At 42.7% G+C, this 17096-nt stretch overlaps 2 protein-coding genes across 4 annotated transcripts in view; one reads left to right on the plus strand and one right to left on the minus strand.

The window, feature by feature from the left end:
* The window catches only part of LOC113028331 (zinc finger MIZ domain-containing protein 1-like), a 92093-nt gene extending 88739 nt beyond the window's left edge, over nucleotides 1-3354 (plus strand). For all 3 annotated transcript variants that reach the window (XM_026178516.1, XM_026178515.1, XM_026178517.1), the window contains one exon: nucleotides 2816-3354. In XM_026178516.1, the coding sequence (XP_026034301.1) occupies nucleotides 2816-2946 (131 nt within the window). In that variant the 3' untranslated portion in view covers nucleotides 2947-3354. The remainder of the gene's footprint in view (nucleotides 1-2815) is intronic.
* Nucleotides 3355-12252: 8898 nt separating this feature from the next.
* On the minus strand, nucleotides 12253-17084 carry LOC113028385 (zinc finger MIZ domain-containing protein 1-like). Its single transcript, XM_026178624.1, has 11 exons — nucleotides 16156-17084; nucleotides 15654-15768; nucleotides 15257-15474; nucleotides 14922-15123; nucleotides 14333-14608; nucleotides 14067-14249; nucleotides 13849-13926; nucleotides 13570-13738; nucleotides 13337-13478; nucleotides 12687-12897; nucleotides 12253-12444 (listed from the first exon to the last, which is right to left on the minus strand). Exons 1-11 carry the CDS (start codon nucleotides 16311-16313, stop codon nucleotides 12253-12255), a joined length of 1944 nt encoding a protein of 647 aa, XP_026034409.1. The 5' UTR covers nucleotides 16314-17084.
* Nucleotides 17085-17096: the final 12 nt, after the last annotated feature.

Genomic DNA, 17096 nt, shown 5'->3' on the forward strand with positions numbered 1-17096 from the left:
GCGTACCTGCATTCTCCTCTGACCACAAACGCGTGTCCTGCTCTCCTTCTCGTTGCTGTTAGTGCTGTGTGAAGTTGCTGTTTTTCTTTTTTCTTTTTTTAACAGCTTATCCCTGTTTTTCCTCTCATTGTCTCTGGGGTATTTGTTGCTTGAGTGCAAAGAAGCCGGTGGCAAGTACAGCAGGAGCCCATTAGCAGTGACTCCATCTGTGATTGGTTTTGCCTGCGAAACACAGAGAGCAGCCATGAATAATTGATGTGTATTGTGCAGTCAGTCACTGGACACGCAGGGAGAGAAGAGAGGAAAACAGAAGCTGCTGCCCTCAGACACCGAGGGAAACAAGGGGGGAAAGAAGGAGGGAAGGGGAGGAGAGGGGTTCGGAGAGAGGAAGAATGTTATAGAGAAGAGAGAAAGGTGGGAGGGATGGAGAGAAACACAGAGCAAGAGCTTTAAAATAGCCCCTCAGTAGTGCAAAGATTAGGCTGTCTTTGTTCTGCTGTTGCAGATTTGTGCTCAGAAGTGTTTCTAGACACATGAGTTCCCTTTTTTTCTGTTCAATGAAGAGTGAGAAATAAGCAGGGACATTGCTGGAGTTAGTCTGGTAGAAATGTGGGTGGCATTTTAGACATGGAGAGGAGACTGAGGAAGAGTCTTTGCCACAGCGAAGAGGACCGGGCTGCAAAGCTGTGAGCTGTCAAAAGGAGGAGACAACAGATAAAGACTGCTGTGTTTGTAGAGGGTGTACTCAGTGACAAGAGGGAAGGTGGATCTGCTGCCACTGCTGTTGCTGCTGCTGCTACTCACAGGAACTTCACATTATTTCACCCCTAGGGGGGCAGATAGAAGGCTGACTCCTGCATTGGTGGGTGCAAGCAGGCACCCTGCCATGTCTTAAACTAACGGAATGGGCTTTGACAGTATGACGAGTGCCTCGCAGCGCCCCGCGTGATAGAGTTGCAACAGCTGACTGCTGCATTTGACCCACTTACAGCTCACACAGAGGGGGTCAAAATGGCCTTGATTATCTCTCTCTGAGTTGCTCTGACCTACTTGAGGCAGCGTTTTTCCACGAGACTCTTGGCAGTTTATCACACCCACTCCCCTCAGTGCCACACAGTGCAACCAGCCAGGCTCACTGCTGAGGCACATGAAGGAATTCACTGGGTTCAGTTCACTGTTCTGTCACGGTCCAAGAGTTTAAACGGGAGCAACAGGTTTCAGTTTAAAAATCTGACTGCAGCGACTCAAGTGAGATACCAGTAAAAGCACTATTGTGGGTATCGCAGACTTCCCATTATCCAGTATCAGGCACTGAAGGGTTCTTGGTGTTATTATTGTAGGATCATAACTTACAATATAAAGCATGAGACAGCTGTTGTGATTTAAATTAATAAAATAATACAATCTAATATAAAATTACATATCTATTAATGTGGTGATTAAGTGGTGTCCTGTACTATATTTATTTTCTGCGTCACCTGTCAAACCCAACGCCGTGTATTTAGCACAAACTGCAAAATGAAGTTTTTGTTACGATTAAGAGTCAGGTGTAATTATTTTCTCCCACTGACGCCAATCGAACACTTCGGTCTCCAGAATTTCGGTTGTTTATTGTTGGCTTTCTCTCCACTGAGAGGGTTTTTGTTTAGCAGTGCAGCAAAGTCAGTCAGTCAGTACAGCATTTGGGCAATTATTCAAGTAATTCTTTGCTAAAAATGTGTCTTTGGGACAATTACCAACATGGTAAGACAAAAACTAGGCATCCACACTTCCAACTGTTCATAACTGTTGCTTTGTCACCTTCAATGAATCTCTTGTTCTTTGTATTGAACATGTTTGGGGGGGGGGGGGTTCACACCAAGTTGTGAAATTGCACTTTTGGACTTTTTTCTTTGAAGTTTTTCGAGTTCCAAATCAAAATAACAGCACGCTGGAGCATGCCGATTGCTGATGCCATTTGTATACTCGTGGAAAGTGCAGGGCCCTTTGTTGCTTTACTTTAATCAAAGAAAATGCACTGTAGGTAATTATAGGCTGTAGTGTGTTTACACTTCTCGTTATATTGTGAAACCTCAAATGGGACTTTGATCGCATTTGATATTGAATCTTCCAAATAACAGATGTTAAACTGTGACTGAAGACAGAATGAGGAAAAGAGTCTCAAGTTTTGTAGTGGTTTATACAGTTTGTGATATTATAAGTGCTGCTGAAGGAAAACACTGGGCCTCTTATGAAAATAATTAGACTTTTTTTGTACTGTTTTAGAAAACCAAAGCTTATTTCATGGTGTGATCCGCACCTGAAAATATAGATAATCTTAGTTTTAAATTTGCATGTAGTTGCCAGGTGTTACTGTGGGTGGATTCTCCTCCTCATGTCAAAGCGGGACACGAGGGCCTCCGCCTACTTGCTGTTCTTTATCTGACAGAACAAACAAGACCAACTGAGAGCAGACTGCAGCAGCTAATTTTATCTTAATTTTTGATTAGTTCCCCCGAGTAATCATACATTTGGTCCTTTTTTAGGGAGTTGTGCGAAGGTGGAAAGCACTTCATCTTCATGTACTGAAGAAATTAGGGAAATGTCTTATTCAGGTGGGAATGACATGACGTAACAGTAAGAAATGTCTATAATTTTGCTTATAGTAGTATTTTCAGTCATAGCTGATTCTCAGGTAGTCAGTGGCGTACAAGATATATTTTACCATCTGGTCACTGACGTGTGTTTTTGTTTGTAAAGGGGAGCAATTCACAATCAAATGTGTGTCATATAATGAATATTTTGTGAAGTAAATTGTAAAATTTGAACCCTACAGAAACCAGCTGCTGCAGGAGATGTCAGTCTGACTCAGGTACTTGCCATATATTAAAGTGGTGCACAGAAACCCATTGGCTCAGTCCAAGCAAACATACTCATGTTGTAGCTGCTGTTGTGTTGTCTGTCTGAGTTTTACAGTATGAAGCATGTCGCACATGTATTGCCATCTTGCTTGTGTCACAGTTCATGTTTATGTTCTCGGCGTTTTGTCCAAACCATAATCAGCTGTTCCTGAAGTCATTATACCTCTCCATACCCACTTTTGTAAACAAGTTAGTAAGACTTGGGTAAGCTGCACGTACCTCAGACTTATGCAATGAAACTTTATCGATCGGAAACAAGCATACTGACGTTTTATATGTAGATAATAGTAAAATGGATATGAGTAGAGGATGTGAAAATAGTAATACAAAATACACTTTGTGAAATAAATGGACTGTATAGAATAGGATAGATGAAAAAAGATGATAAAATTGTTGCAGGAATCTAGTTTAAAATTCCACACTATCAGTCAATTGTACAATACTGCTCTTGAACTACCCGTCATTTCTTTATATTTTGTTTCCAAGGAGTCAGACTTTCTTGTAAGTGATTTTAAAAGGTTTTTTAAAGTAGTTTTACAGGCTTTCTGAAGGTCTTTTGATTTTTCATTTGGACTTTTTATTGTTCTGTCATTCCTTTTCAGTCCAGTCCCTGTACCTGACTATTTTCAAAGGAATGTTTTTTCTTTGGTAAAACACACCACTGGCCTAACTGTTCAAACATGAAAAAAACACCTAACTCAAAGCTTGTGTCTAAAAATAACAGTCAACTAAAAAAAAAAACGTTTTGAACTGTATTTTAAGCACTTTCTTACTATCAGCCTGTCACAGAACACGTAATTTGTTGCCATTTCTTCAGTTGAATGTAAAGAAAACTGTTTGATAGACATAAAGAAGTATTTTGGCATCAACAAGCTGATTCCTAAAGACCTATTACCCAAAAACTTGACATGGTGTGCAGTGCATCCTTAAAAAGTTTGAGGAAACTGGATAAATGAAGGGCAAAGGAAGAAGTGGCACGGCTACAAATCTGCAGCAGGTGAACAGTATCTGAAAGTCATGTCCTTAAGAAATAGGGAAAAATCCAGCAAAGACCAGACACAGAACCTGAGAGATGCATCTGGCACTTCAGTTGATCCATCTACAGTTCACCAAAATCTCATCAGAAATAGTCTTTGTGGAAGGGTAGCTACCAAGAGGTCATTCTTAAGGAAAGGAGGCCAAATTACATAAGAACTGGACTGAAAATCAGTGGCAACAGGTTTTATGTAATAATGAATCCAGATTTGAAATTTTTGGTTCAAATTTTCCTCGATATGTACTGAGGAGGTCTAAGGAGAGGTAAAAAGTGAGTGCCTAGAGCCATATGTAAAGCATGGTAGATGCTCTGTCATGTTTGGGGCTGCATTTCAGTCAGTGGTTTTGGAGCTCTTGTCAAAACTGATGCAGAAAAGTAGCATCAAATTTTTTTATATACTATAAAATATCATATAGAAAGTGTCCAATTAGCTTCATTTTTCAGCATCACAATGATCCCACACACACTATTAATGTATTAAACCTGCGATCATCTTCTCAGAGAATGCAACAAAAGATAGTCCACATCCATAGAAGCGCTACAGGATTATCCTTCAGAAAGCCTGGAAAACTAGAACTTGACCTTGAACTTTTTTTATTGTCATTGTACAGTTGCCTGCACAGCGAAATTAGATAACAAGACCACAAAGGTGCAAAAAAAACCTCCACTATGTAGAAGTTACAGGAAACATTGTGGGGGTGTATACAAGGGCATCATAATATAATATAATAAATAAGGGTGGAAGGGCCATGGTCATTAAAGATAGGGATGGCAATTGCACATCTGCCAAGATATTGGACGGGACACAGTCAGTAGCAATAGCAGCAACATAGCCAATCAATAGCAGCGACAGAATGACTGTATGGGAGAAGCCTGCTCACACTCTTAATTAACATTAAGAGTTCTGACAGCCCACTGTCAGAACGTTCTGACAGCCCACTGTCAGAACGCCAAAAATTGTCAGAAGACTTCCCAGAGAAATTATAAGGAAGCTTGCATAAGAGGCTGTGTTAAAGAATAAAGGTGGCCATACCAAGTATTGACTTACAAGCTTGTTAGAATTGCCCTGTGTACTCTATTTCCATGTATATGTAAATGTGTCGGTAAATCACAGGACCCATTTTGCATTTTGCTAGCAAAATATAAAGAAATAAGGGGTGGCTCAGGACAGCACTGTATAATATTTTAAAAAATCATCAAAGACCAAGAAGCACTCAGTGTCAGAATAATGTCGGCTTGGATCAGGTTTGAGTTTCATTGTTTCCGTTTGGCTTGAATGTTTATCACGAGGGGGCTTTTTATTCAAATCCTGATCTGTTGCACATATGGAAGTCTCTAATGAGCCTAGAGGGGTGCCAAGACCAGACCCAGGTTCCACTAGTGTCAGCTTCTACTGTATTTATAAAGAAGCTTTGACCCCAGGCCTACTGTGTAAAGGTCACAGGTGAATCAGCCACCAGCGAATGCAGTCGCGACACTGCCGGCCATGCCCAGCACCCTGAGGTGGGCACAACTCCAGGCACATCTGCTCCATTGCTAATTAGTATCATTGTAGACAAGGGCTTAAGGCTGGGCCTTTGTTAATAGCAGCCTGTTGCTTGGGGAAACAGTCTGGCCCCTGTAAGCTGCTTCTCTGCAGGTCTGCTCAACTGATAATCTGGTTGGAGAACTCTACAGTTAGATCAACACTCTGTTGGTATATTGGCCATTTTTAGTCAGTGAAATGCGTTTCATCGAATAAAGAGGATTTCCATCATTTGCTGGGTCTTACTTGTTTTCAAATTGTAATTACTTAAACTAGAAGTAATATAAACATATTTGCTGTTTTACTTTTCTTTCTTCTGCATATTTCCTTTGATTTCCACCAATTTCGGTATAGTTAGCATGTCTTGAGACTTCAGTTTAGTTAACTTATTCACACAGCACAATACAATAGAATAAAATTACAGCATTATAACTGTGTGATAATCCAGTCCTGATTATTCGTTTCTGGCTAAGGAGCCATGCAATGCAAGTGTGACTTTAACAAAATGTTGATTTTTATAGCACAAGATTAATTTAAAAAAAAATGTCCACGTTTTTAGTTGTGACAGATCTTAAGAACAGTTTTTCAAAAAAGCTATGAAACTTGACCTCAGGCACTTTTGTTGCCAGACCTTAACTCCCACATTAAGACATAAAGATGTAGGTTTGGAAGGAGTTTTGCTGCCAATCAGCTTAATGTATATTTTAACAGACTAAACACTGACGCTGGGGAGATGTTTGGCTTTAATGCATAGAGTACTAATCCTCAGCAGGGGGTGCAATGCTAGATTTCCACCTTCATGCTTAAAAGAGACACTGAATGGCGTGCCCTGTTTTAAATGGAAGAGATTTGTTGCATGTGCCAAAGGAGATTATCTTTTAAAACACTGCCCTGCTTAGGCAAGGGTTGGTTTCTGTGTTACCATGACCAAGAAATGACAGTCCCACTGATGAGATCTGCATTAATCATCTGGAGATTGTGGCATATATTGTATCTTGTTCCAGTTGGCATCCAGTTAGTCCTAAATCATAATCCTATCTGAAAATCCTTATCTGAAATCTGAGAGCACTGCTATTATTTTGAAGATACATGTTTTAAATTTCCTGCATTTTCTATATAGATAGATAAATTTGCATGTCAAAGAGGTTAGCTGGATATTTTATTATAAACTTTATTTTTTTAAATGTACTACAGCACCATTGGTGCGACATTAAGGAACACAGGATGTTAAAACAGCAACCTCCTTGTCTTCCTGCCTCCACATGGCCACATATGCTTGTGGCCTCAGTAAAACCTTTTTGGCGGGAGTCCAAGCGTCCCCCCCTCTTCACTTCGCCGGATGGACATGGCACGACATTGTGGCCATGTGGCCAGCAGGAGGCTGTATTTAAGCCAGGGCAGCTCTGAAATGGGCCATAAAACCTAGCCAGCAAGTCTGGCTCCCCGTGAGGCAACGGGCCTAAGTACTCATTGACAAGACTCCAATATTACCGAAAGGGAGAGTGGCAGAGGGAATAATGTTTAAAAAAAAAAGAAGAGGTACAGACAGGAGGCAGTTGTCTGGCCTACACAGACATGCTGTTTTATAGCTGTTAGCACTAATACTTTCAATCCACATCAAAGCTGATCTTGCATTGCTAACACTAACTTTCTTCTTTCAATGAAAGATGCATAGCAGTCATTTTGAAATCGCCCCTTAACTTTGATGCCGTGTAGCAGCCATGATACCAACATGTGCCTACTTTATACATCATCCCCACCTCATTGGGTTTATGAAAACCCTCAAATATGTTGCATAGCCACCCAAATTTAAAATCTCAAACTAATTTGACAGCCCCCATTTCGAGTTTGCCTCTAATGTCAACAGTTTAAGGGAGTGAAATGTGCACCATGTGTTTAAGGTGTTTCACCTGTGAGCTTCTACCTAATTATCCAGACATGGATGAACAAGTAGCAATCTTCTGGCCTGTCGTGGGGTGACAGGTCCGTAACCTGTTATACACTCGCCTTGCTGGTGAAAAAGCCTGCATGACGAACATGTCGCTTCCATTTCATTATCAAATTGGCATCAATGAATAATTCGTGGCATCTGTGTGAAGACAAAGAGAGACCTGATGCCTGCCAGGCTGGCATCCGTGGCTCTTTGGTTACTGTGTGCATGTCAGGCAGAGCGGGAGATGATTTACGATGCAGCTTGCAGTTTACGCAGGAGAGCTCAGCGGTGACTGGGCCTTCATAAGCGACGCCATAGCAACTACTTATTCATGTAGTTTTCCATACATATGTTGAAGAAAATCCCAGAGTTTTATAGTTCTGGGAAACCTACATGAGGCACATAAGTGAGGGATTCTTTGGCTAAAACTAAAAGTGGTTGTTTTGCATGGCTTCTTAGGTGCTTTCAGTAACCAGGGATACCGGGGCTCCCTAGACTCTGTCTTCTTTTAATTGACTTTGGCCTGCAGGAGGCTTGTGTCCATTCAATCCTTTCTGGGCAGAGGAGGGAGGGTGGGCGGAATCGAATGTGAATAGAGCGCTCTCAGAAACCAAAGAGTGCAGCCCACTAGAGCTGCTCTTGTTAGTTTGCTCATGGTCTTTGTTCTCCTTTCAGCCCTTCTGGCTAAACGTCTTCAAACAAGCCATTTAGGGGTCGTGATTCTCTACGACAGGTTTACTGCGAAAATTGGACTTCACTCCTATGGCTAATAAGGGAATAAGCGAGGAAGTACTGTCGATAATGTGACTCTGACGTGATGACAGGATATGTGCTGTGCGTTTGTGGGGAAGTTAGTGACCAAACCATGTGGGACAATGCCAGGTGGGACTCCAGGGTTGACAAGGGAGCAGGTGTCTATTACATACAGAGCAGAGGGAGGGGGAGGCAGAGAACGGGTGCGGATGAGGATCATAGAAACTCTTGGCATCTGCGTTACCTGCTGCCTCCCTTGCAGTGCCCTGCCAATAATGGAAGGAAAAGGAGGGAGGTAGAAAATGAAAAGGAGTAGAGGAAACTATTCTTGAGGCAGCAGCAAGTGTAGGGGTGACCTTTGTAATAGCAGCTATTCATGTGTTTAAGGTTATATTCTCCCTTGTAGCACATGGTCCTTAATCATTATGGTGCTCAATTTTTTTATTTTTTAACAATTTCTTAAAAGCACTAATATACACTGTGTAATGACATACAGTGTTAATGTCTGTAGCATACATGAAGTCTGCATGGAAGTTTTTGCCATCCAGTAGCAACTGCAAAAAAAGATGTATTTTGTTCTTATTAATTTAATATTATTATTCATCACGGTATTTGTTTTTGCATACTTTGACTTACTTTGTAATATGAGTGACAGTTGGTAAGTTGGTACTGTCTGGCGGGCAGAAGCTTTGCGTTGGGGATGATTTTACTGGATGAATGATATTGACACAGGAACATCTGCCGAGTTTATTTCCAGATTTTGTAAATTGATTGGTCTGTGTTGTATTTATAGATGAGTCCATGGTATGTTGGGCATGGGCATCACCACTGTGGTGGCTACAGTGGGGCAACTGTGCAAGTGGAAAGATGACGTTTCAATGTCTGAATCCTCCAGTCTGCATGTCAGTGTGTTCTTGAGTAAGCTGCTGGACTCCAAATTGCTTCTGATGCATAGAATAATGTGCTGTATACACGTGTGTGAATGGGAAAATGCCTTGTGGTGTAAAAGGACTGCACGTGCACATGTACTGTGTAAAATCAATACGGTTTACTAAACTGAGATTAGAAGGTAATGCTGGCTAGCTTGGTTAGCAGCAAGCTAACTCACTAAATAACCGACCTTTATTGGTTTAACTGTGTTAGAATATTTTGTTTAATTACCTTGTTAGTGCAGAAAGAAAGTAGACCTTAAAAATAAGCTAATGTCCCAAAAAGCAAATAACTTTACACACAACCTTGCAATTGAAATTTTAATTGAGATCTCTCTAGCACTGATAGTCACATGTTAAGGTACTACAGTGCAGCCACTTGGCCTACATAACAGTATATGGTAGTCACTGTCATTTTTTTAACACATGCCTATATAGCTGCCTTGTTGCCTACAGCAAACTGATACATGAAACTCTTAGAAATGAGCAAAATTTTAAGAATCTTTTAACAGCACAAAATAAATTCTATCAACCTCCATACAGATATCTCGAAAGATGAACATCTAACTTTGCAGTCAAATGACAAAAATATTAATGTTGCAATCTGGGTTAACTGACCTTTTATTAAAAGCTCTTTGTTTTCGGGAGAGCACGGCAGAGCCCAAATCAGAGTGTTTAATCAGCACAGTTTATCTCTCTGCCTCGTGTCTGCATGGGCCATGGATGGAAGGTTGGGGGAGCATTAGGCTATCATTGGATAGAGCATTGAATAACTGTCAGGGATGCAGTCCATGTCATTTGTCATGTCTCCCTGGGGCTTTATGACAGCAAGTGAAGCTGGAAGCTGCAGACCCAATCACTGAACCACCCATCTAGTCCCAGCAGATGCGTTTACCACCCTTCGCCATGGTTGACCATCAGGCTGGGCAGCTGAGCACCAGAATATCAATACGGCTCAGACTCAGCTGGGCCCCTGGGACCATCTACGAGGCAAACAGGATAGCCTTGTCTCCTTATGGAAGGCAGAGACTCATTGCCGCCAGGGAGACCAATGTAAACATGGCAGAAGGATGCTCTCTAGCACAAAATGCCAGTTTGATTCACTCCAGAATGGTCTTTGAGATTTGGAAGTGCAACACCTGAGACAATTATCTCCAGATTTGGCTCTTCTCAGAGAGACAGATGAGTCTATTGAAGGGCCGTCTGTGGGAGGAGTGGAGAGGAGAAACAGTAATCCTTTTGTGTTCCTCATCTGCACTGTCCTGAGCCGTGTTTGGGTGTAGGACGAGTAGGAGGGAGCGACTGAAGAGAAACGAGTTGGCTGTTCCTCCTCCCGTCATCTGAAACCTGAAGTTTATCCTCTGAGTCAATGACAGGGCTTCTCCTTTAAACCGGTTGGTGCTTAGTGGAGGTGGTAATTTTGTGCAGAGATAAGCCCTTTATCTAATGATGGGGTAGAATAATTCTTTAAGTGGCAACACTTGTGATTCCTTTTCTCTCTCTCTCTTTTTTTTTTTCCTGTTTCTCTCAGATAGCCGATGTATTGTCATCTTTCTGCTATGTTCCACACGGTTGTTGTTTATGTCCTGCGGCTGTTGATGTCGGCGTGAAACAGGGACGCTGTCTGCTTACCCAGACGGCCCCACAGTGGCACAGCTATGGGATAAATTGTGGAGACATGTTTATCAACATAGAAGAAGTGCAAGTTACCCCTTGTTGGAAGAGAATAATGGGACCTAATTGAGCTGTAACATGCTGGCTGGTCGCCAGGCCCTTGAATTGAAAACTCTCTCCATCAGAAGGGGGTCTGAGGAGAGGGAGGGTGCTGTTAAAAACACTGCAGGACGTACTAACATAGATGTGAAACCCGTAAACCTATTAGCCACACTTGGATCCGGTTTTTATCAAATTAAAAGTAACTCAGGAATCTGCGCCTTTACCTTTGAGCGTGATGCTTTTAGCAGAAAGTGCACCTGAGCGGCCTTTTCCGTCAACTAAAGCACAGCCGTGGTAAAGTCAGATCAATTCTCTGGAGGAACAGCACAGCCTGTCTCCTGGCACCTGCCTTGCCAAGAAGAGGAGGGGGAAGAGGAGGAGAGAAAAAGAGAGGGAGCGTGAGCGGGTGGGAAAGAGGAAAAACCCAGCTGCCTCTGTGCCTGAGCCCCGTGCTGCTTTTAAAGGAGTGGGAGGGAGAGGAGAGGGAGAAGCAAGGAGACTGCTGGCACCATCTGTACATGTCTTTTGTATTCCAGCCCTCATCTTTACACAGAGTGAGGCTGGTGTGCTCAGTGTTCAAATGAAAGGATAGGAGGTGCCTTTTGGGGTGCAGTGCTCTGAGAGGAGAAGGTGTGTGTTTGTGTGTCGAAGCAGAAACTCAGTTTTGTCCTCGGAAAATTCGCCACACTCAGAGGACATCTTGTGTCCTATTTATTTTACGCCTGTGTGTGTGTGTGTGTTATTATAAGCTCGTGCTGTTTCTTTCCTTGTCTGAGTGTGCTGGTAAGCTTGTATGGTTTGCAAGCAGCCATGTGTGGTCAGATGTCTGGGTTGCCATGTTTGTGATGGGAGTCAGAAGCTTTTGTTTGTTCCTCCTTCCTATCAGCCCCATTAGACTGATGTCTCCTCTCTCGCTGATTCATTCAGCCTTCTGTATTTTCTTTATTTTTAATCTCGGTTGTTTCTCCCTTGTGCGTCTGCATCTGTATGTGTGTGTGTGTGTGCGTGTAATATGTGGCAGCCCACCCTTGCATGTGGCAGCAGGGTGCATCTGCCTGCGAGGACAGCGCGCACTGTCTGCTGTCATATTGACGTGGCTTTTTTGCGCGAACCGCAGCTGAAATCACCAAGCACTCTGATTCACCCACCCCTCCCGCTCCTTACTCAGCCTAGAAGTGCTGTGAATCATAAGAGGAGGTGGCTGCCCTGCTCTTTGATTGAATCCACATTCCCTTTCTCCTCAGACAGCCACAGAGAGAGGCTAGAAGGAGGCAGAGGAAGTGAGAGGGAGAGAAAAGGGAAAAGTGAGTCTTTTGTAGTTGGCACAGTACAAACACATGCACTGCAGATGAAAAGCATATGATTCGATCAAACGCACTCTGTGGTAGCTACCTAACCAAGTGGTAGGTAGGTGGGGAGAAGGGAAGGACTGGAATTCATTTGCAGGCCCAGAGTGAACCCTAGTGGCCATGAGCTACAGTGGCATGCAGTGAGTAAACAAGTACAGAGCAATGAGGACATAAGGGTGCAAAATGAATGTGAATACCTTTGGTGATGCAGTGCTCTGCAGGCAGAAGCCTCTTCTTCAGTAAGCCTTGGAGGACAGAGCGAACTGAGGGCCGATGGACCAGTTGTAGCACAAACAAGTGCGACTGGGGGGAAAAAACATCTAAGTGACTATCAAAGACATTCTCCTAAGGTGTATCTGTTTTATCCATTCTTTACTGTTTGATCAGTTGTGAAAAAAAAAAAGGAGACATGACAGATCCCTTTTGTTATTTTCTTTCTTTTAGCATTAAATATCATCTGATGGGAAACATTTTGCATTTGACTTGAGTGGATTTGTATGAACCTGTTTATTTTTTTCATTAGCTCTGGAAATGTGTGTACTCACACAGCAGCAGGCAGTGACTGTGATCTGGATCGTGTTCCTTCCAGGCTGGCATACATGTTTCAAGTGCAGGGGTTTGTGGGAGGTCTTGTTGTCTCCCCGCTCGATTGTGAGCGGCGTGGCGTTGACGCTGACTTGGACAGATGCCGGCCAGTTCGTGTTCATCTGACGGTCTTCGTGGTGGTAGCACTTAAACTGCAGCTCCAGGTCCGACCTGCACAGATAAAATATAAAGCGGTTACAGTTATGGAGGGTTACTGTATGCAATACATGAGTTAGAATAACGGGAATTCATTCTCACACATTAACAGGGAAATTTTTTGAGGTAATATATAACATTAATTGGATGCTAAACTTAGGATATAATCTCAGCTTGGCAGCAGGAGAAATCCTCATATCAGGACTCTTGACTTGAATTGACTTTTACTTAAGATAGTGATGAAGGAAATTGCAATACTCCAGAAAATTCTGAAAATTAATGCCTTAATGATCCTTACTTGTCACGTTCCTGGGAAAAGGGTTGTTTTTTTTTATTAATCTAATGTTCTTGGCTACTAATGAAAATCAATAAGAGAATATTTACAGCCTAAAAGACCCATATAACTGTTAAAGTGGATGGGGGAAAAAAGCAGTAGCACATAAATATGCGTTACCTCCACATGAGTGTCTGGTGTACAGAGGGCCGTAAATGGAAGACGTGGTTGCTGACAGCCAGGTTATGTTCTAGCCTGAAGGGCTCTAGGACTACTCCATCCCGCACTGGGAACGTCAGACGCAGTTCCTCGTTGTGGCTTGCTGTTTTTGGAGATAAGAACCAACCTTAAATCACAGACTTAAAAAAAAGTTTAAAACGCTTGAACTTACTGTTCATTGATTAATTACTGACCTGGTGGGGGAGGGAGTGCGGTGATATTTGGTTTAATGTCAGGAGGGAAGGGTGGCTTCACATCCTGGTTTGGCGACAGGTACGGCGGGATGTTACTTCCTGGTGTCATTGGAGGAGTAGGGTTCCCTGGCACAGGCGAGTGAGGGTAGTTCCCCACTGGCCTTGGAGGCTATATAAAACACAAATTGAGTTGTAAATCAACTACTTAAATCACTAAAGAGTACATTCAAGTATAATGTAATTTTAAATTTTAATAAACTGGTACCAAAGTAGACTTACCCCATTCATATTTCCCTGGTTGTACTGATATCCACTCCCAGAGAAGTTATTTGTTTGGCCATTGAAAGGTGGCTCTTGCTGTGATTTTAATTAAACAAATAATTTGTCAAATTTACACCATTATTAGCTAAAAAAAAATGTCAGTGAGACTTTGATAAAACTGCATATACAATATGAAATACACCATCACATTTTATTGAATAGCTTTAACACTGCACCTTATAGTACTGGCCTATGGCACCACTGGGTGGTGGGTATTGGCCTTGCAGCTGCTGTCCTGGCATCCTCGGGCCAGGGTAGTTGGGGGATGGCAGCGGCCTGGAGGCATTTGGTGTGGGATATTGGCCCTGCTGGTTAGGGAACTGGTTGTTTGGTCCATACTGCTGCCCACCATAGTTTGGCTGTGGAATCAGTGACCGGGACATACATTCAGCATATAGCAACGGAGCTACATATTTAAGGTGACACTGTTGAATCCACTCACCTCCCCTGGGTACGGTCTTTTTATGCCTTGCATAACCATGCCCTGAGCCCGAGGACCTGCATAGCCTTGCTGAGGCATTCTTTGACCGTGTGCCCCAAAAGGCCCCATGCCTTGGCCCCTGGGTTGGTTCATTCCCATTGGAGGCCCGCTCATGTTGGATGCATTCATGCCTGTGCCCATGTTTCCAGGAAGGGATGGAGGGCCGCGGGGTCCTGGCTGGTTCATGAACTGACTGTTGTATGCCTGATTTGGCCCCATCTGGAAAGAGGAACTCATCTGAAAGACAAAAAGAATTTGATCAACCACCTCAGACTTGACTGTCAATATTACGCAGTTTCTGTTGAATCAAAAGATTTTATAGATAACAAACAAACAAACAAAAAAACTCCACCAGAAAGAAACAAAATGGTATCAACATCTGAGAAACAGTTTGTTTGCTTCTGTTGCAAATAAATGTGGTACTCCAGCTTGCTATTGTTAGCATTAAAGGGATAGAGCCAAAAGTCAAAGTTGATGAATTCTAAGTACCGTAGTCTCACACGTGCACAAAAGGCAACAGTTTATGCTATCAGTTTGTGCGTCATCCTACCGGTCCATATTGGTTCATGTCCTTATTCTGGGTTTCCTGCAGGGCAGCTACAGTTGCTGTTGCAGTGGCAGTTGCGGTGGCAGCAGCAGCAGCAACTGCAGCTGCGGCGGCAGCAGCGGCAGGCTGGGTGAAGTCAGAGGGAGGACGGGAGTGCGGAGGGATGCCCATTCCACCGGGTCCAGGATTCGGCCCTCCAGGGTAACTATAAGAATAAGCAAAAAGATATTAAAGAAGTTCTAGAGAAGAGAATTAATTAAAGTAATTGTCTGAATTAGTTCTTTAAGCATTTTTAATCACTCCAGTGACCATCAGCAATCCATCTACTGGTTACTTACTTGCCACCAAAGCCTCCTCCTCCAGGGTAGTTGGGTCGACCGTACATCCCCTGCTGCATATAGGCCGGGTTTGAGTTGCCTTTGTTGGGGAACTGCTGCTGCGGACCGGGGAACTGAGGAGAGTTCATACCTGGAGTGTTACCAGACATACCCGAGGCCATAGGGTTACCACCAGGGTTCATGGGATTGTTACTGTTGGCCATGGGATTCCCCAACACCTGTTACACATTAGGAATAGAGGGAAAAACACATGTAAATGTTTCACTGATTTCAGATGAGGTTCAATTCAGAATACCACTGCCAAATACACAAATCTGCAGGTGGTATTATTACAGCTATTAAATATAAAGACTTGGAACAGGCACATTTTTACTCTCAAGCAAAAAGGGGATCTCACCTGGCTCTGGGAAGTGTTGGTCACACCCCACACAGTGGTCACCACAGACACTGAACCAGGAGGCTGGTTGGTGTTTTGCTGCCAGGGAACTGAGTCATAGGGAAAAGACCCATCTCTGCAGGGAATAGAAAACACATTTCACTTAAGCAAAACAAAATGGTTTGCCAAGCAGCACAAGTATTTACAGTATAGTTCTAGTAAGTATGTTTGCAACTGCTGAAAGACAGGAAAAGGCAAGTTATGTGGTTAAGCTTAAAAAAATATGAATGCGTCTTTTTCTTCTTCTTCTTGAAAGGCAAATGGTTGAGTTACTGTTTGCCACTATTGACTGTGCTAAATGCAGTTTGTCTGGCAGTTTGTCTAGCCACTGATCCATAAGGAACAACGGGCCTCACACAGAGAGGAAGGGCTTTCCCCAAGGGCCCAGTCTGTCTGTTCGCATACCCAACACACACAAACACATCTCACACACAAGCCAAAAAGCACAGCAGTGAACACTGACCCATGTGAGAGGCTGGGCTTCATGGAACTCATGGGGGGCTGCATGGGCACTTTTCCTGGAGGCTCGTTCTGCCTGTTCTTCTGGTGACGGAGGAGGAGGAGGCGTCCAAGCTCCTCACACCACGAGGAGAGGAGGGCTGGAAAGAGAGCAGAGTACATAAGTACTATTGGAGACCTGTTAGAAATAACTACAGAGGTACCACCCTACTATTGCAAGCACTTAAGAACAAAAAAAGCAAAACACTTCTGAGCAAAAGTTCATGTTAAAAATCCAAAAAGCAATGGCCTGACTGGAAAAAAGTGCACAAAAATAAATATGCATTGTACCCTATGGCACAACTGTGGAGCTATATTCTGTGCAAGGTACCTGCAAAATGGAACAAGCAAACAGTATGTAACAGTGCAACAACATTAAACACAAAGACATCCTATCATTCATGAGATGTGAAAAACAATGTTTGCTCAAGAGTGATATGTTTACAGGTTGTTATGATTTATTTATTTAGTAAATAAATTATTTATTTCAAAATTAGGGCGGTTTATTTTCTGGCACTTGTAGTTAGTGAATAAGCATATTTCATGTGAGGGAAAACAGGAGTGTTTGGGGGAAATGCACTAAACAGCTTATATTCATACCTCACACAAGTGCACACTGGGGCCATTGATTTATATCAACTGTGCTTATATTTACGCTAATACTCACACAACCACACCTAAATGTCATTGCATAAATAGCCATGTGCGACCCACATGCACAGGCTCTGCTATTTAAAATATTTTTATCCTGTTACTTTTTGTTCAGTTTAATTTAGTTTGAAAAGTCTACCCGTGGACAGAAATTTCTAAATCATGATTGTGTTTGTTCTAAGAAATGTTGGAACATTTTAAGAGCCCAAAGCCTGTACCTTTAAGCTGCAATATAAAGGATCAGCCTAAATCCTG

The sequence above is a fragment of the Astatotilapia calliptera genome, chromosome 8, assembly GCF_900246225.1.
Source record: "Astatotilapia calliptera chromosome 8, fAstCal1.2, whole genome shotgun sequence".
Taxonomy (NCBI): domain Eukaryota; kingdom Metazoa; phylum Chordata; class Actinopteri; order Cichliformes; family Cichlidae; genus Astatotilapia; species Astatotilapia calliptera.

Bases quoted from the DNA above. Each gene is read 5' to 3' on its own strand.
- LOC113028385 (XM_026178624.1), bottom strand. From the start codon at position 16,313: ATGTACTCTGCTCTCTTTCCAGCCCTCCTCTCCTCGTGGTGTGAGGAG. The intron at 15,769-16,155 runs GTCAGTGTTCAC...TATTCCCTGCAG, and splicing joins AAGCCCAGCCTCTCACATGG to AGATGGGTCTTTTCCCTATG. The intron at 14,609-14,921 runs GTAGGATGACGC...TTTGTCTTTCAG, and splicing joins ACATGAACCAATATGGACCG to ATGAGTTCCTCTTTCCAGAT.